The sequence below is a fragment of the Buteo buteo genome, chromosome 20 (assembly GCF_964188355.1).
Source record: "Buteo buteo chromosome 20, bButBut1.hap1.1, whole genome shotgun sequence".
Taxonomy (NCBI): Eukaryota; Metazoa; Chordata; class Aves; order Accipitriformes; family Accipitridae; genus Buteo; species Buteo buteo.
Genome location: NC_134190.1, coordinates 25,190,598 through 25,208,602, shown reverse-complemented (window position 1 = coordinate 25,208,602; position 18,005 = coordinate 25,190,598). Strand labels below are relative to the sequence as shown.

The 18,005-nt window shown below is 35.9% G+C and overlaps 1 protein-coding gene across 2 annotated transcripts in view; it reads right to left on the bottom strand.

Annotated features, from left to right (window-relative positions):
- The window catches only part of DNAH5 (dynein axonemal heavy chain 5), a 124,564-nt gene that overhangs the window by 77,047 nt on the left and 29,512 nt on the right, over positions 1-18,005 (bottom strand). Inside the window, exons 16-30 of one of the 2 annotated variants that reach the window (XM_075052488.1) lie at positions 17,435-17,606; positions 15,982-16,127; positions 14,658-14,817; positions 13,926-14,168; positions 12,898-13,088; positions 12,716-12,815; positions 11,155-11,279; positions 9,449-9,650; positions 7,710-7,945; positions 5,336-5,554; positions 4,554-4,616; positions 3,329-3,567; positions 2,292-2,532; positions 1,624-1,823; positions 671-824 (exon numbers count right to left, since the gene is read on the bottom strand). In XM_075052488.1, the coding sequence (XP_074908589.1) occupies positions 671-824; positions 1,624-1,823; positions 2,292-2,532; positions 3,329-3,567; positions 4,554-4,616; positions 5,336-5,554; positions 7,710-7,945; positions 9,449-9,650; positions 11,155-11,279; positions 12,716-12,815; positions 12,898-13,088; positions 13,926-14,168; positions 14,658-14,817; positions 15,982-16,127; positions 17,435-17,606 (2,691 nt within the window). Of the gene's footprint in view, positions 1-670; positions 825-1,623; positions 1,824-2,291; positions 2,533-3,328; positions 3,568-4,553; positions 4,617-5,335; positions 5,555-7,709; positions 7,946-9,448; positions 9,651-11,154; positions 11,292-12,715; positions 12,816-12,897; positions 13,089-13,925; positions 14,169-14,657; positions 14,818-15,981; positions 16,128-17,434; positions 17,607-18,005 lie in introns of both variants that reach the window. The other variant, XM_075052487.1, reaches the window with a different exon arrangement.

Genomic DNA, 18,005 nt, shown 5'->3' with positions numbered 1-18,005 from the left:
GAATGTGGAAGGGAAGAGATGGAGGAAGGAAGACAGAAAAGGGAAAAGGCACTTGCTTGCAGAATTGGCACCCAGTAATGTCACCAGTAATCTTCCACTAGTAATCCCCGTGTCCAACTTCTAAAGATTTTCCAGCTTAGAAAAACACAAATCTTTCTGCTTACACAACACAGCTTATTTTATACTTGACTGTCAAGCCTGCTATCTACTTTCTCTTTCAGTCATTCTTAGAGAAAAAGACAGAAAACCCATTACGCTTGAATTGCATGCTTCAGATTTGAAGATTTTTTTCTAAAAACTAAAGTTAATTTTTCATTTGAAAAGCTATGTAGGAAAGTTTAAGAAAAGGATACCTAGGTACTGCTAGGCTAGTGACAGGTACTACTAAACTAGTCTAACTAGGCTAGGCTACTACTACACACAACACTTAAACACATATTGTTTAACAATTTTACAATCTAGAAATAAAAAGATCAACTAGCTTATACAATTTTATTATTCTTCCTAATGCAAGACTGCTGTTGGCATTGTTAACCTAATTTCTAAGCAAGACTAGGTTTGTTAAGTACCAAAAACTGAAGTTTATGTCACTGCATCAATTATGACACCACAGTTAAGTTTTATTCTTAAAATGTAGAAAACCAAACTGAAAAAAGGCATGTCTGAAAACCTTTGGAAGCTGCTTTGCTATGTCACCACCAACAAAAACAGCTTCTAAATAAATCCACAAGTTCTGCACAGTCATCCAGTTCTCAATGATATCTGTTGTGCTGGAAAGATAGTGCACCCATTTCTGAATCTGTGTCTTGAAGGGTGTGTTGTATCTAAAATAAAAAGAAGACACTTCCTTTATTTCAAGAAGGAAACAAGTGTCTTGAAAGCCACCACATTACCCATAAGGATGAGGAATAATTTTGCTGCTTGTATCTTTGTCAAGCAAATCTATAAAAACCTGCACTTAATTCAGCTAGTTAGCAGCTATAAACCAAATCAACTTGCTACTTTGTACACATGGTGCATAGCACAGCTCTGATCCCACAGAAGCTGAATAGGAGCAAGATTTCAATTTCACTCTAAGATAAAGTGGTTTCAAAAAAGGACTATGCAACATCTTGTAAGCTGCAAGACTCCCAGAGGTCCTTATCAACTGAAATCTTGCTTTTCAACATCTGCCTCATGATCAGGTTCTGTGTTCCTTATTTTATCTGCGGGCTTTGGCATGTGAAACCAAACAAACTGAAGCTCATTTTCGTTAGCAATTTCAGCGCCTTCGGCATGAGGCAGCAACTTATCACTGGGGCCAGAGTAGCAGTGCCTGTAATGCCCGTAGTAAGCCTGCCACAACCAGGCAGTGGTCCCCTTTATGCTCGTCACCACTTTCTTGCATCGATGAAAATTGTCTAGTTGTTTATTGAGGAAGTCTGAACTGCATCCACATGCTTTCAAAAGAACTTATTGGAGGGATACAGAGAATAAGAACTAGCCCATGAACAGTTCAAGGACAAGCAAGCTCTTAGTTTTTATCTAGATGTTTATTTTCCTTCTCCTCTGTGAAAGATAGATTTGTTCAATAAAACAAAGCCTCTTCCTGATATTTTTAACTCTCCCCCCCATTCCTGTTACCTGTTATTCATGAGAGAGCCAAGCATCATCAAGCTGTCCTCCATGGTAGCAATTGTTTCCGACATGCTGTCACCTCTTAAAAGAAGTTCCCCACGGGTTTTAAAGTTTGCGAAGATAAACGTTTTGTTGTCCCATTCAGCTATCACTTGTTTTAACTTCTGCTCAATGTCTCTCTCCTTCACAGCACTTATGCAGATATCCTTTTAAATAAATAGGATGTCAAAACAAGCTATGAATGCTTCAAGTCTCCGGTATACAAATCTAACTCGTATTTCCTTTAACCCTAGTAAGGCTGATGAGCAACTATATATCAAGTGGAAAGACCTACAGACATACAAACACCATAGCTAATAACCTGTACACTACATCATGATATGGCTAGCTTTGAGGGGAATAAAAGACTAATACAGTGATTGTTTTTCATATCTTTAATGTTGCAAACCAAGGCACATCACAAATTAACTCCTGGGCCAAGTTGCATAATTTAGAAAGAGGAGTTGACACCACAATATATTGGTGTCATTATTTTATACAAAAAGCTGAAGTGATAGTTTATTTCTCTGTTCTTTCTTTAGAAATATACTGTTTTCCTTCTTACTACCGTTACTTCTACACTATTCAAGCAGATTGTTTTGTTTCATGCACCCATTTCTCTTCCTTCACAATACCTCTATTTCTTCTTTATATCTTAATAGTGGAGCTTCCATTATGTTCCTCAGTTTGAATGTTTCACTTTCCACATCAAAGCTGTGTTCAGTGAGATCTGTAATCTGCTTCCAGTGCCGAGGCATCATTGCTTTACTTGACATACGCTCAAGCAATGGGCAACATTCACTGAAGTCCTCAATGGTCTTCTTTAGGTCAAAAAAGGCCTGCCATTCCTTTACACCGCGAGGAAGCTTACGGCATCTATGTAGAAACAATGCAAGTTTTTTCAAACAGTTTCAAATATTCTTTGTTACCCATTTAACCACAGTATATGGTTTTAACAGCAGACCACATACCTCCCAAAATCAGGTTACCTGTATTTTGAAGATTCTGTATGTGAGAAAATCTGCTTCCAGTCTATTTCATTGACTGATAGCTGGGCAGGCACCTACAGGCTCCCCTTAAGGGGTGTAGCTGCATAATTCTAATACACTTTGTCCAAGCTATCTTCAAAAACAATTGAACCACTTTACATCCTGATTTCATCTTTTGGTGAGGCTCATGATATGCACTGCTCTGTGTTCTAGAAAAAACCCTGTTCCTCAGCACATGCGGGTTTAAGTCTTTAAATCGTTTGATTCCTGGTTCAATGAAAAGTTCAGCTTCTATCCATGCAATATATCCCATTTTGTAGGAAAACTGTTCAGCAATTAAACATCTAGGGTGAATCTGTCTCTCATGAATAGTAATATTACAACAAAGTGACATTTCCCTTCATGTACAAAATAAATAGCCATTGTAACATATATTCCAATCTCGTCAAAAAAAGTTAAGAAGCTCTCTAAGGAACAGTAATCCTCAATATTTAGAATCTGAACTAGGTCCTTTATAAAGTTGGTAAGGGATATATTTTTCAATTAAAATTCACATTTTCCATGTTTCAGTGAACAAATATAGGCTCAGATATGATTATTGGTGCTAATCAATTATAATCATATTTAAGAAGTAACAGAAGTATTTTAGGCATCTTTACCACAGCAGAGCAGCAGTTTCTCACCTGTTCTGAAACTCCAGAAGTTCACTGTTAATTTTTCCAGTGTCTAACTCTGACCAAAGAATATCATAGTAGCCACTGACTGTGTCAATGACATTATTATATAGATTATAGAGTTTCTGTAACAGATTCAGTTGCTTCTTTATTTCAAGCAGCTGAGGATACCGAGTAACAGGCAAACCAAAAAGATCTTCCCCACCAGTACAAGTAATATATTTCCGAAAAAGATTATCAAATCGATTCTAAGAAAGAAAAAGAAAAAGATTAAACTAACTAACATTAAATTACTAAATATTCAAGATCTGGCATTATGTTTAGAGCTTCATTAGTGATTAAAATCTAGTAAATACTAGAAAGATATACAGGAGATACTAGCCACTTACACTGTCAACAGTTTTGTCAACAATTTTCATGAGAAAACTAACTTCCAGTTAGCTTGGAGGCACATCTTTAGAAGTTGTCAGGGTAGCCATTTACTCCATGTGGCACAGTGATAGAACAACAAATGCTAAGCTTGCACTTGAAAGAGGTATAGCACGACATGCAAAGCGAAGAAAGATGCATGCAGCAAATTCTACCTCTCCAAGCATGCTGTGCAATTCTTTTATCAAAGGGTTGAAGTAAGATTTACTACTGTTTAAGCAATAAAGAAAAACAAAATTTAATTGTCAATTGCAATATAACTGAGGGAACATAGTAGGAAGCCAAATGAATAGCACTATGGCAAAAGGAAAACCAATAGAAGTCATCATTACAGGAAAAGAAATTAATCATGGTACAAAAAAAACATTTCAATAGGAAAAATAGTCTGTTTAAAAGGAAACCTTTAGTATTATTTTAAAAAAAAGGGGAGAAAAAGGGCAGAAGATTGGGCAGAATTGTATTCATGAGGAAAAGACACAATAATGAACAACAACACAGTCTATAGGCAAATACACTAAACTTTAGAGTAGGCTTTCAGCAGGATACTTGATTCTAGTAATTTTTACTCATTATCTATGCATTCTCTTAGCTGCTAAAAAAAAAATAATCTAATTTTAACCAGCATTCTTTGCCAATGCATAGAAAAAATACCAACTTAGCTTTCATTAAGTGAAAACAGACTTTGCCCAATCAGTAACCCTGTGTGTCAATGAAAATTAGTTCAACTACTCCGATTCATTCTCAGACCCTTCAGTGTTAGTTTACTTGCAGTAAGTATTAAGCAATGTCTTAGAATTAACAGTACCTGAAACATAGTAAGCCTGTCACTGGCTTCCTGAGGCTCTAAGCCAACCACCATTGGCCCATTCTAAAAGAAAAAGAAAAAAAAAAAAAAGCATATTTAGAGGGTGTAAATAGCCACATGTTATTTCTAATCAGCATTATTAGCATTTTGTAAATGCTAAACTCAAACATTTTTGTGGCTGTGGGATTCTACCCCTATGTCAGATAACAGGAGAACCAAGAGATCACAGTTACCTACTAGAAGAAGCACCTTATTAAAAAAAAAAGAACAAAGGCAGCAATTAATTGTCTTTTTAATATAGAATTTTCCATAACACTCTAAAAGCTAGGCAATGGTAGCTTCTTTTTCAAGTAAAATCAGCATTACTTAGAAGATGATACAAGACTGGTTCAGCTTGACTCATTTATATTCTACTGAGAAAGAATATAAGAGCTTAAGTCATTTGTACTTATATCCAACATCAGAAAACGCTTCTTGCACTCTAACATAATGTCTCATTAATCCCAATCTTCTTCACATTTGTTCACGCTAACTAGCTGTTTATCATAAACCCTAAATGTCTCAAGTCTTAATCTTTAAGATCTGATTACCAGCATTACATACTTCAGTCACATACCAAAAAAACCCTGCCCTGCTCTGAAACTCAAATACCACATTAACAAGAATAAACATATTCTTCCGACAGTAGAGGCACATCCCATTAATTAGTCAACTCCACAATCGTTCCACGCTCCCACTGCTCCTCAAAAACTCCTCTAATACAACACACTACAAACACTTGCCTGATCATAATCTGAATAGAACTGTGCACAGTCTTCAGTAAAAGTCTTCACAGTGCTGATAAGCTCTCCTCTGAAGTTTGGCTGCAAAGCAATGAGTTCATTCTGCACTTCATTTGCACGGACTAGCAGTTTTTCCCAAGTGTAGTGCAAAGTGTCCACCTTCTCTGTCTCTTCCTTGGCCACAAGAAGATTGTATTTGTTTAACATAGCATAGGATTCCTGTCAGAAGGTTGGATCACGATACACAAAATGGTAACTGAAGTTAATTTTACACATATATGTATGCTAACATTTAAAATTTTTAAGAACAGAGAATGATTTGTTAGAAAATCTATTCTTTTTGCATAGCAATCATCACAATCTGGCAAACTAATACCAAAGTCAAAGAAACATCAAAATGAAAAGTAGCTAGCTCTCCGTAACTCCTTACCTTTCACATAGCATTCTTCTTTCTGATAGGATAGCTGTCCTAGTGCAACCTGTCTCTCTAAAAAACTATTTCTAGTTAAAGTACTCCTTAAATCCACAGGTTTTAGTTTCATTTTAATGAGAATATTTTTCTGATGCATATCTTCAGTTATCTGCTATGACTCAAGCTGAATATTACGGGAGGTAAGCTGTGAGAAAGCATCTAAGCAGAGGCCTTCAAGCAAGCAAAGCAAACAAACTTCTATTCCATAAAGACCTTTAAGCCCTACTTCATGTTTTCAACTAAAAAGAATTAGGAAACCACATCAAAAGTTACCACAGCTAATATGTTGCAACTATTTCAAATGTTATAACTATTCATCATTCAGAATAAGGAATCTACTTAAAAATTTATGTAACGGCCCTTTGTTTTCTCAGAACATTGATCTCCACTTGTATCACCAACATATAAACACTCCACATATTGAAACCTTTAGTCAAGTTTCACAAAAACACAACTGAAATTCACTTACTGTAAATTAACATAGGGTAGGGTAGCAATGAATTTTGTGGCATAACAGTTTCATCTGAAAATTTTTGTAGAAAGTGGTATTATTTCCATTTACATTTTCCAGTTTGATCAAATTGCAGACAAATTGCAAAAATGGAAACTTAACTACCTATCTGCCACCCCACTATGAGGAAAATACATCAACCTCCGTTAAAAAATCTGAAGCATGACTCCTTGTGCTTAGGGAATTGAGGCTTCTGCTTGCACAATTAGAAACTTAAGAATCTTTGGTTACCATGGCTTTTGCCTTGGCTCCACATCATATGGCAAACCAAGATAGGTCTTATAGCAGGAGCTTCCTGAATGTCATCTCCTAAGAGACCTCATTACCTACAATTTCACAGAAGGTTCCAGATAAGCTTTGCTTTTGACTGTAAACTACTTGTCCTGTGTTTGCTCCTTCACACAACTAGGGAGACCCTCACAGCTTTTAAGGCTGAGATACACATTCTTTCTTGGCTGTATTCTGAAAATATGGAAGGCCTCCACGCTCATTTTCATTATTTGCACATACGAGTATATACTGCATTCCATAATTTACCTCAGCTCATAGAAAACAGAATCAGAAAACACAGGTACAAGACATTTGTCCAACAGTAAACACAGTTTTTGCGTCTCCAAAACAGAATATTAGAGTTGTCATTATTTGGTAGATAAGAATTCTGTGTTGTTACTTTAATTTAAAACAATAAGGACACAACCCTGACAAAATTATGTGCAATCAGGAATAATGAACATGTCTTAGGAAAAAAAAATTCTACTGAATGTCTAGTCAATGGTGCATTTTCCCAAACTATAGTATTCTTAAATCCATACTCTGGTCAGGAATGCGGAGAAACAGTTACTATTTGTTTTTAATTCTCCCATTCGACCAGAAGCCCCTACATTGTCACATGTTCAATAAATGTATTCTAGTAAGTGAAATACATTAAGGAAGTCAATTGTTTATGTTGATTTCAAGCCATGATATAGCTGATAAAGCAATCACTCTCACGCATTCTCACATAGTCTGCCTAACATTAGCTTTCTCCTCTTCTGTGGGCTAAGCTAAAAAAAAAGAAAAGAAAAAAAGAGGAAAAACAATGCTTTTCCTATACAGAACCCCTCCACAAAGTACTAAAAGCTTTCTTTTATTGAATATCTGTATTCTCATCTTCTTGTTCCCTAAATCACTCAATTTCTGCACTACCCACTAAACCACCTCTTGCCTCAACAAGTTTGCATTTGTCCAAGTCGGAGTTCCCTGCAAAAAAGGTTTACAGAACACAACAGGTCTGCCACCCAACATTTAACACATTAAATCATACCTTTTCAAAGTGCACTGTTAAGATTTAACCCAGAAAATATTTGCTCTGTTGAAACAGTACCCATACATGCCACATTTCTGTTAACTACCTCAATGGGCCCAACTTGAGAGTCTATGGAGATCTGTAGTTCTCTGATCTCTTTTAAAGCTGACATAGCTATTCTTATATCATCCAGATCCTTGATGCGGCGATTTAACTTCTTGCCAGTTTCCTCTATAAAAGTGAAAATTGCCTCCATCTCTGTTCGGTACTTCTTATTACAATGACTTCCCAGCAAAGTCATCCAGGCTTTGGTTTCTGCTCTCAGTGCTAGCTTCAGATCAGCTAAAGACATTGAACAATAAATTGTTATTTAGATATTGTACATATTTAAGATGTACTTTTAATCTTTTTTTCAGTATGTGTTCTCTTCACTCCCAGTTCTGGTTTTCCAGTCTGACTATCCATGTACAGAGAAGATGAAATCACACTGACACCTTTGAGTGGTTTATAGGATTGCTTGCAATTCAGGATTGCTTTCTTCCTAATCTTCTCAGAATGTATCACCCTTCCCACTGGAAAGATGAGGCTGGACTCCACACTTGTCAGCTTGCTCATGTATCATTATACACATTTCTGTCCTACACATCACTAACAAACTGGTTAATATTCTCATCTAAGTCTAAAAACTTTTCAAAAATTAATCTTTAAAAAAAATAAAGGAAAAAGGATCTGATTATGCAAGCTGAAGAAACAGAAAGTTTCATCTGACATTTAATGAAACCAAATGGTCCCTCAACCACTTAATTTTTATAAGTCATCTGTAGCATCAGTGGAACCAAGTGACAAACATTTAGAGAGAAAATTGAAGTCTTGCTGATTTGCTGCCCAATTCTGCAACAATACAGTCCATTTCTCCAAAGCTCTGCCATTAAATTCAGATTTCTTCCTCACAGTTCTCAACAGAAGAGTTGAAAATCAATGCCAACGCAAGCGTTACATAAAATTCTAGCTGTATATAATTTCAACCCTGTCACCTACTCAGTCCCTGTTCAGATTTCACTTGTGTGTCTTCCTTTTTACACAGTGCCTCTTCCCAGGCTTAGCTCTCACACCTGATGGTCTTTTTGATTTATTAAACGTCAGAACTACCTCACCTCCATTGAGTTGCAACAGCCAGCTTGTTTCTCTAGTTCTTTGCCTTAAAATATAAGCAAAGACATTTGGTTAACACTCTTGCCTACTGAAAGAAACATTCTGCTTCCTCAGATTTGACGCCCACTGCAAAATCAGTTGCATACATTTCTTACAGTCCATCATAGTTCCCAACTGTCCTTTCCATTATAATGGTGTAAAATGCTTATACAAAATTTAGTTAGGTGATGTGGAACCTGAGCTACAAAAAAATAAAGATTTGAGGCCTGGCTTTCATGGCAAAAAGGGAATCAGCAACACGCATGTTTCACTTAATTAACTGTGTTAAATAAAAGGCTTTTCAGCTGTCTCATTACATGCAGCCAGGGAAGAAGAAAAGCAACATCATCTTACTCCCATGAAATATGTAGCTAGGGGGGTCAGTGACAAGGATAGACAAGCATCTACCATCCACCTTGTAAGTAAGCAGGAGTATCCGGGTGGGAAAAAAAACTCTAGCTGAGCCTCACAGATACCCTTGCATTGGTGTTCTGTTTGCATGCATTTACAGCCAAAACAGCAAACAGCCATTCTCTCTCTTTCTCCTTTCCGTCTTTAATCTAGTTTACCCATCCAAAACTGAGCCTCATCGCTCTTTCCTACAGGAGTCAGAAAGTATATGTCTCTAGAGAGAAGTGGAAAGCTGAACTCTACCAGTGTATAGTGCAATAGCTCCCACGCAGATGTATTCAGGCTCAGAATCGATTTTCAGCTCCAAGTCTTGGAAATGCAGAATTTCAGATTCAAATTCAGAGAGTAATGGATTTCCCATCATTAATTTATTAATGGTTTCCTCCTTGTCCCTCTGCCATACATGGTGGTAACAACTAAAACGCTCCAAAGCTGTAAGAACTTCCTGAAACACATTAGAAGCTTCTCAGAATTATATGTATAGCATACATATAATTTCTTAGCATCTGCTCATTGTTAGAAAACATTAATAACTTCATAGTGGAGCAGGTTGCATCACCTCACTAAACAGAACGCTGCTGATAAATTTATGCTAAAGCAAGTCCCATTAGCAATCACAAGCCTTGCCAGGCACTGTATGCTAATCACATTCAATTTGTCAAACCAGTTACCATATTTTCCAATGAAGTGATTCTTCAGTCAATAAAATCCTAGGAATCCATGGGAAGTAAAATACTCCTTTAAGACTAGGATACAGTACACTTGTTCCTCCCTACCGCTTATTGGACTAGCAGGTGACACCTGAGCTCCAGGGCCCAACATAACAAGAACAGCAGCAACTCAATTCGTTCTCGAATAACGAAGACATCAGACAATTTTTTTTTTATATGTACAGCATTGGTGATGTTAACATTAAATTGTACACTCAATTCAGTTATCTTTGATTTGAATATCATGTAAGGAGTGTGCAAGAGAATTCTTTTTCTGGTTCTCAAGAGTTCAGGAAAATGTCAAAGTTAAATCACTATCTCTTCAACTAATTAAACAAGTAAATGAGAGGCAACTGCTCCAAGAGATAATCCACATCCTGACTTACCATAAACATAGTGCTTGCAAGCATTTAAACCTGGCTAAATTATAAAAGTTTCCAGTTACAAAATACTGAGTATCGAAATACCAAGATAACTAACCACCATTGTCAACTGCACCTTAGTCTTCAGCACAAGCCTGTATGTCATTGTGCTAGTTAAGCTTTAGTACCACTGAAGTTACAAGGCTTTGAATCAAAAATTTCCACCTGGCAAGGCTCCACTGTAAGGTTGGACTGGCCCCAGGAGGAACTGATGCAGAGTTCCCCACAGAAATATCGGTTCAATACCTACAGTTCAGTAGAGTTCACAGAATAAAAGGGCAAAGAAATGATGCATATCCCTTAAGCTATCTCCTAACCTGCAGTAGCAAATCCTATGCAGCACTTCACAAATGCCAAGCTGACAGCCAGTTTTCTTCCAAAAACCTTCATAAACTCTTCATAATGGGCCAGAAGTCATGCTGGCTTCATTAGAATTTCTATGTGAATAAAACTGTATTTAACACACTTGTACTATTCCTACCAGTTCAGTATTAAATACACACAACTCAACTATACCTAGATTTTTTTTATGATGTTTTACCAATCAGAGATATGTTTTTAATCAGACCTAAGTTTTACTTCATGTAATATTCAAAACCTCATAAATTTTTGAACAGAGTACACTTAAACCATGTTACACGTTCAAAGCATATTTGCAAATTTGCAGCCACATATTTTCCATCCACCATCCTACAGTTTTTCATTCATATGTTTAATCACTGCTTTAAATGCCTACCCTTATTGCCCAAGGATATTAAAAGTAATACATTAATATTCCTTGGATGGTGGTATTAAATTAACATCTCAATTGTCTTACCCTTTTTGTAGAATTAATAGCAGTGCTGAGTAAAGATACTAATTTAATAACTTCTTTGTTCTCTGAAACACTCTTGAAGTAGTTCTGGCTTTGCAGAGGATCAGATAAACTGAGTGACGCTGCATCTGACACACTATCTATAAAGGCAAATTCAAATACAAAAGCAGTTTTAAGGCAGACTTATTGTTTAGGCCAAGTAAATTCCTATAGACAAGAACTAATGACCTATTTTTCAATAAGCATACATTTTAAAGTTATGTATTCTTATTAATCAAAAGGGCAACTAGAAGTCTGGGTGTCCAATATAGTTGACACAAATTCATAAACCTCTCAATTTTAGGAAATGCTTCATCTAGGTACTCTGCCAAATTTGGAACAAGTTCCATTGCAATCTTTCAAATATAATCTTTCATTTTCTCTCACCCCTCCCCAAGGTTTACCCTATACACTTCACCTAAGTGACTTACTGATATGTCAGCACTGAGCAAATCCATAAATATTTTTATTTTCTGAAATAATGTGGGGTAGACCACAACTGAGAATTTAAAATACAAATGAACATTAAATCCAAGAAGATGATCATAGCCAGTTCTCAAAAGGAAAGAAAGATAAAAGTAAGGTCAATAAGTTCACAAATTGAACCTACCATCATTTCTTATTTCATCTCGGGCAAGAGAAATTCTTAGTTTTGAAAGAACAATTTCATTTCTTAGACAGTTCAAGTATTACTTCCCTACTTTTTAGGTGTATAAGAGGGAGCTAACCTAAATAGATTCAATATATTTTTGAAGCACCTGAAGTACGAAGTAGAACAATTAATTTGGCTTGATTCTAAACCAATTCAGATGATTCATTCAAGAACCATCTTGAATCAGAACTTCATTCAGGAAAAACCCAGCAACCAAAGGTACCGTCTTAAATCTCCTTGACTTAATGCATTCAACAACTTAATTCCATGTCAGATTACAAAACAGTTTAAGATCCTTTTAGAAACTTTAGTCTATTCTATCCTCTACACAATCTTCTCTCCACCCATACTACAATTACTGTAGCCATTTCTATTCAATACCAGGTTTTGTTTTAAGTTCATCTTACCCTTCTTAAAGGAATTTCAGCACAAGTGTCAAGATGCCATTTGAACGTGCCAAGTTACAAACCACACTGGCAAATCATGAAAGATCTTTTGTGTAGCAATAGTGACCGTAATTGTTTTCCAAACTCATTCACAATTTCTAGTATGCTGCCCAAGTTGACACCCTAACAGCTTTTCACACGCTGCAGGTAGGACCCAAAGCAGTACAACACTGAGAGGCACAAAAAAATCCCCCTTACTAAAACCCACACAAAGGCAAGTATCTTCAGGCAAGCCTGGTTTCTAATCACAAAGGGAAGCTCTGGCATTGTTATTATACCCTATTTCTCCTCTGAGGTAATTTAAAAATCTATGAAGTCTTCATTCTACCGCTTTTGATGCATTTTGTATTTAATATCCTTTAACGCATTCTGTATAAATCACATTTACCTAACATTCAAACTGAGTGATGTCAGAGTTTATCATTACCAGGGATGTTTTTCTTTCCAGTCTCTTTCATTCCATCATCAGAATCACTGTCTCTGCTCTCGCACCGCAACATAGACACTTTTCTCTCTAACATTTTCTTCTGGGGAAGAAATAAAATTTCATTTTCTATTTGCAGTAGTTTTGAAACATTAGTTTTAAGTAAGGCTGTCAAAGACACAAACCTTGCATATTCTCTCCTTACTCCACTGTCCAACTCCTTTCATTACTTTCACAATACTATCTACAGCTTTATTGAGTGTCTGCTGTACCTCATCCAAAGAGGGTATCATGACAATATTAGGGATAGATAGGTTAATACTAGTCCTAATTATAGGTTGAGCACTTTTTTTCTCCTTGGAAGCATTGTGATTTCCTAATAAAAGACAAAAAAAAAAAAAAAAAAAACCAACAAAAAAAACATTGTTCACATATTTTTCAAGACATCAAACTAGGCATTGTGATTATATAAACCAATAAATATATCCTAGTGTTGAGTATCGAGTGTAATTTCTTAAGGAAAAAAAGATTCCTGAGTAATTTACAAGATGTACTGGTATAATCTATAGCAGCACAAAAGTGCCATGCTATTTCTCTCCATGAAGCTCCTCTTCAACTTGTTCTGCACAGCTAAACTCTGTTTAGCAGAAAACTTTGTTATCTGGCCTGTACTCCCAGTTAGCATATTAAACTGGGCACAAAAACTCCTTAGAATCTCATAATATTGATGCCTTATATGCTATACAGACCAAATACAAATGCCTTTATTTTCGTTTCTTAAAAGTACGTAACAAGAAAACACTTCAGAAGAGTGTTCCATCATGATGTGTAGAAAGATCTGAACACAATCAGTAAGAGAAAGAGAACACACCTCTTTCTCTATTGTTTTTTTCATACAGTTTCATGTAAAAGCCAAGGTCAAACAGGTAACCACTTATCAACTCCAGCTCCAAATATAGTATCCAGCTTCATAACAGTACCTTCAGTCCTAAGAGAAACAGCATCGCAATGACACATTCCTACTGTCAGAGGAAAAAAAATTCCTTTGGAAATATATCATGTTGTCAATTCTGATTTGACAAGACAGCTTATTCAAAGTCCCTTTGTTTTCCCCTCTTTTACGTATGCGGCTCTTTTTTTTATAGGTCTGGGATATTACATTTACATATTTCTTTTTATAGGCTAAGAAAGCAAAGTACTGCAATAGGGCCACCTAAGAAGTTGATCACAGAAGATGCATGGATGCGCTTGCGTATGGACTCCAGAGCGTTTCGAGTGACTTTCAAAAGGGCGTCAATATTACAGTGATTGAAGTAGGAAAGCAGTTCATCAGCTTCTTCCTCGAACAGTTCCAAATCCATTCTCTTCCTCTTTGTTGGAGGAGACAGGCCAGCCCATATCTCACTGGAATTGCGGGAGTAAGCCAAGCTTTTTGATCTTCTATCCTCTTCTGTTGCTAAAACATCATAAATAGTTAAATTGACTTAAGGGACTTGAAAACACAATAAAGCAGCACCTCCACGGGTGTCTGAAATATAGCTAAATTTTACAGACGTGTAGATTATACTCATTTGTAATCTGTACCTCAACATAACAGTCTTTTTACTCTTATTCACCTTCTCTACTCAGTTCAAACTGGCATGATTATCACCAAAATTTAGATGTTATTTCTTCTCTAGGAAGTCCAGCAATTAAGCAAGGCCTGTAAGTAGCTGCTCCTATGGCATTAACATTTCAACATGCAAATTAAGACTGATAATACTGACCTATTTTGCAGATGAGAGATGATTGTTAGATGATCCGTTATCCAGGCAAATTCAAACAAAAGTCTTTAAATATTACGTACTGATTGATACTTCAGTCAGCTAAGCTACAAGGTCCCCCAACACATACTATCAGCATGCAAAAGAAACATAAGCACAGAGCTACAATTCAATCTTCTTACCTGGGTTTTTTCCCCTTATTTCACCAGTGGCTACAACTGACTTCTCTTCTCTTCTGGCCTGAACCTCAGTGTCAAGTAACATGTTAATCAGCTCATTAGCAGCGTCTTCCACCAGCGAGCTTTTTAAATGTAAAGTCCGAGAACCTTTTATACAGAGCTCCTGTTATCAAACCAAAACAAACGTCTGTTCTTATCTTCCCAGTTCTCATGTCTATTTCAGTCATAGCAGCCTTTGTTAACACAGATGTCAAGGCCTCAGGTTTGTAAAAAACAAGATCAATACACAACATTATTTTTAAATTGGTTTGTTCCAAACTACCTAGTGTTGGATTCTTTGTTGTGACAAACAAGACATCATAAACATCTTTCAAAATTGCTATGGCTTGTTTCCTAAATCACATGACTTATCCATAGTTAATATCATGAGTCAACATTTATAAAGCCTCGTTCCAATAAAGGGCTCCCAAAAGCAAGTGCTTCTTAATTTTCTTGACTTTCCAATGTAGACATGGAAGATTAAACCTTTCTTTTAATTGCTGCCATTTTACATTACTTGGTTGTGCCATAAGGAGTATTAGCCAATCATATTTCCCATTTATAGCTAGACAGGTGATAAAAATCTACCAAAAGCTGTATTTATGATTAGAATAAACAAGAAAATTACTAACTGAGGGGAGAAGGAATCAAAGAATGAGATTTAATAAAATTCAGATATATATTAAATCAGCTTTCTAGCTGACTAATAACTTACATACTTACAGTTAATCCATCTCAACATAAAAATATTTTGATGGGGTGAAGGAAGGGGCTCTTCCCAGAATGCCTTCACCCAGGTATTTCTGAGTATATTTTGCATATCCCATTACCAACTCAGGAGAGCTTGAGATTAACAAAGATATTCAGTACTCAATCATTTCCATAATATTTACTCTCCCAGGCACCGAAGTGCACTTGTTATGGAGCTATTCACATGCATCAGATGAGCGATTCCCTTATTTAAAGGCACTAACAAACACCAATGATAAAAAAGATGCTATCACAGAGGAAAAACATTTAAGTTGAGTGATATCAAAGCATAAAAGAAGTATCATACAGTAGTTGGCCTGACATTAATAAGCTCAGAAAAGAAAATCTCAGGTCAGACCTCTTTGCATTTGGTATTTTTGGTCCTTTTTAAGGTTGAAGCCAAGCAAGTGGGGATTTCCTTATTTCATTTTCCCACGCATGGTTCATTAATTCCGTACTGTTTTTATCTCATAAAAAAGGAAAAATATCGTAATGCAAAGTCATTGAACTCTTCTTTATGAAGCTTTTATCTAATAACCTTAGTCTTTTGGAGAAATTCCTCACAGCTCAGTGGTTCATCTTCTGGCAACATACAGAGTGGCACTCTATTCATATCTTGAAAGACAGCATCAATGCGAAATTCAACCAAGTCATTCACTCGATCAAGCAGTAACTCCAGCCCAGCTTTTGAAGCAAACAGAATATTCAAGTCAAGCTTAAAAGTTTGAAACAATAGCCTTTGCAGAGCCCTCCTTAACTTTTTATTTCAACAAACTATCACCTTTAATTTTATATGGATTCTACACCTTAACCAGCTTACTTCAAACATCTAAACTTTTATGGCAACATTTACCACTGAAATCATAATTAATTTTTTGCATACCATATGCTCATCTAGCATATGCTATGCATATCCTAAAAGATAATAGGCAAAATATAATATATATGAGATGAGCTTGAAGTATATGCATTTCAAATACGAAGACATTAAAATGCAACTGAGGTCTAAGAATACTGCTCCTTCTCCTATAGCTTGAACTAGTCACCACTTGGAGAACCTACTAGCAACAGAAGCTTTTGACAAATAAAATATCTATCCATCAAAAAAAAAGCTGAAGACAAATTATAGTTAACAGAAAACAATCACTAGAATTTTCGCAGTTTAACAGCAATTCGCTTTCAATGCTGAAATTGAAATAGCAGCAAGGTCCCTGTTCCAGACTTAAACTACTTGTATTATTCAAAATTAAATTGAGTGTAACGTCAGGTTAGCATCCAAAATGCATTTTAATTTGCCATTTCAACTAAAGAAAATTCCCACTATAACTACTTACATCATTTCAAAAAACCAAAATCTGTTTGATATAGTAATTAAGCTGAAGCAAAAGGAACTTGGTATCTTCAGAAACAATATGCATCTTGGTGCAGTCTTCTGATAATCTTTTGAAAAGACTACAAGATCATCTGTTTCCTAAAGCTGTCACCCAAAATGTGGGTGCATTAGTTTTAAAGAGACTGATGTTAAAAAAAAAAGTTAATATGAAAAGCTCTTGAGCAGTGACAGTGCCAACTCAGCCAAGATATTATTCACTGAGAACTTTTTTTGTACATTACAGAAACAAAAGGCAAGATTAGGAAAAGTCTGAAACCTAGGAGCTCTTTTCAAAAGTAGCTATCACTCTTTGAATTCAGAATACACAGGACCTTTTGCACACTACTTTATGCTTGCTTTAATCCTAACTGCCATCCCATCCATATTAGTAAAAATTTGACAAATATGCAAGACAAAAAGAAGGTGTTGTTATAAAGCTGTTAAGTGTTGTTAAAATATAAAAGTTTCATGAAGTACAGGACAGGTAAAAATTCTGATTTCTTTCATGTATAAGGCAATTAAGTGCAAATCATATAGAACATAGTAAGCTTAATAATACAGCTTGCATTTGTATAGAAACAAACAAACATAAGTTAATGGAAGGAGGCAAGTGACTTACCTAGCTTGTAAAAAACCGTATTAATATATTTCTCAATATTCAAGGATGTCCAGGTCAGTAACATTAGGCCTGGCTGGATAGTATCATCTACATTTGCTAACTGAGGAGCCATCAGTTTTTCAACAGGGTGTTGTATTTTCAGTTTAATTCTTTTATATTCTGCTAGCATCATCTGACATAAACAGAGAATAAAAACATTGGTTAATATACACTGATTTGAACTACTTCACATACACATATTTATCACAACTTAAATGAAGAAAATTCCTCTGCATACACATCACTGAAATTCTTCAGAAACCATAACTAATCGTTTAGGAAATGTTTTCATTATTTTTGGCAAGAGTTCACTATTTGTTGCTCTTTATAGTAATGCGAATACTACCTGACATGGAAATTCATCTTTGTAGATTGTACTGGTTTTGGTTGGGATGGCACTAATTTTTTTCACAGTGGTTCATGTGCTGCGTGTTTTCGATTTGTAACCAAAACAGTCTTGATAACATACTGAAGTTTTGGCTGTTGCTGAACAGTGCTCATACAGCATTAAGGCCTTCTCTGCTTCTCACAC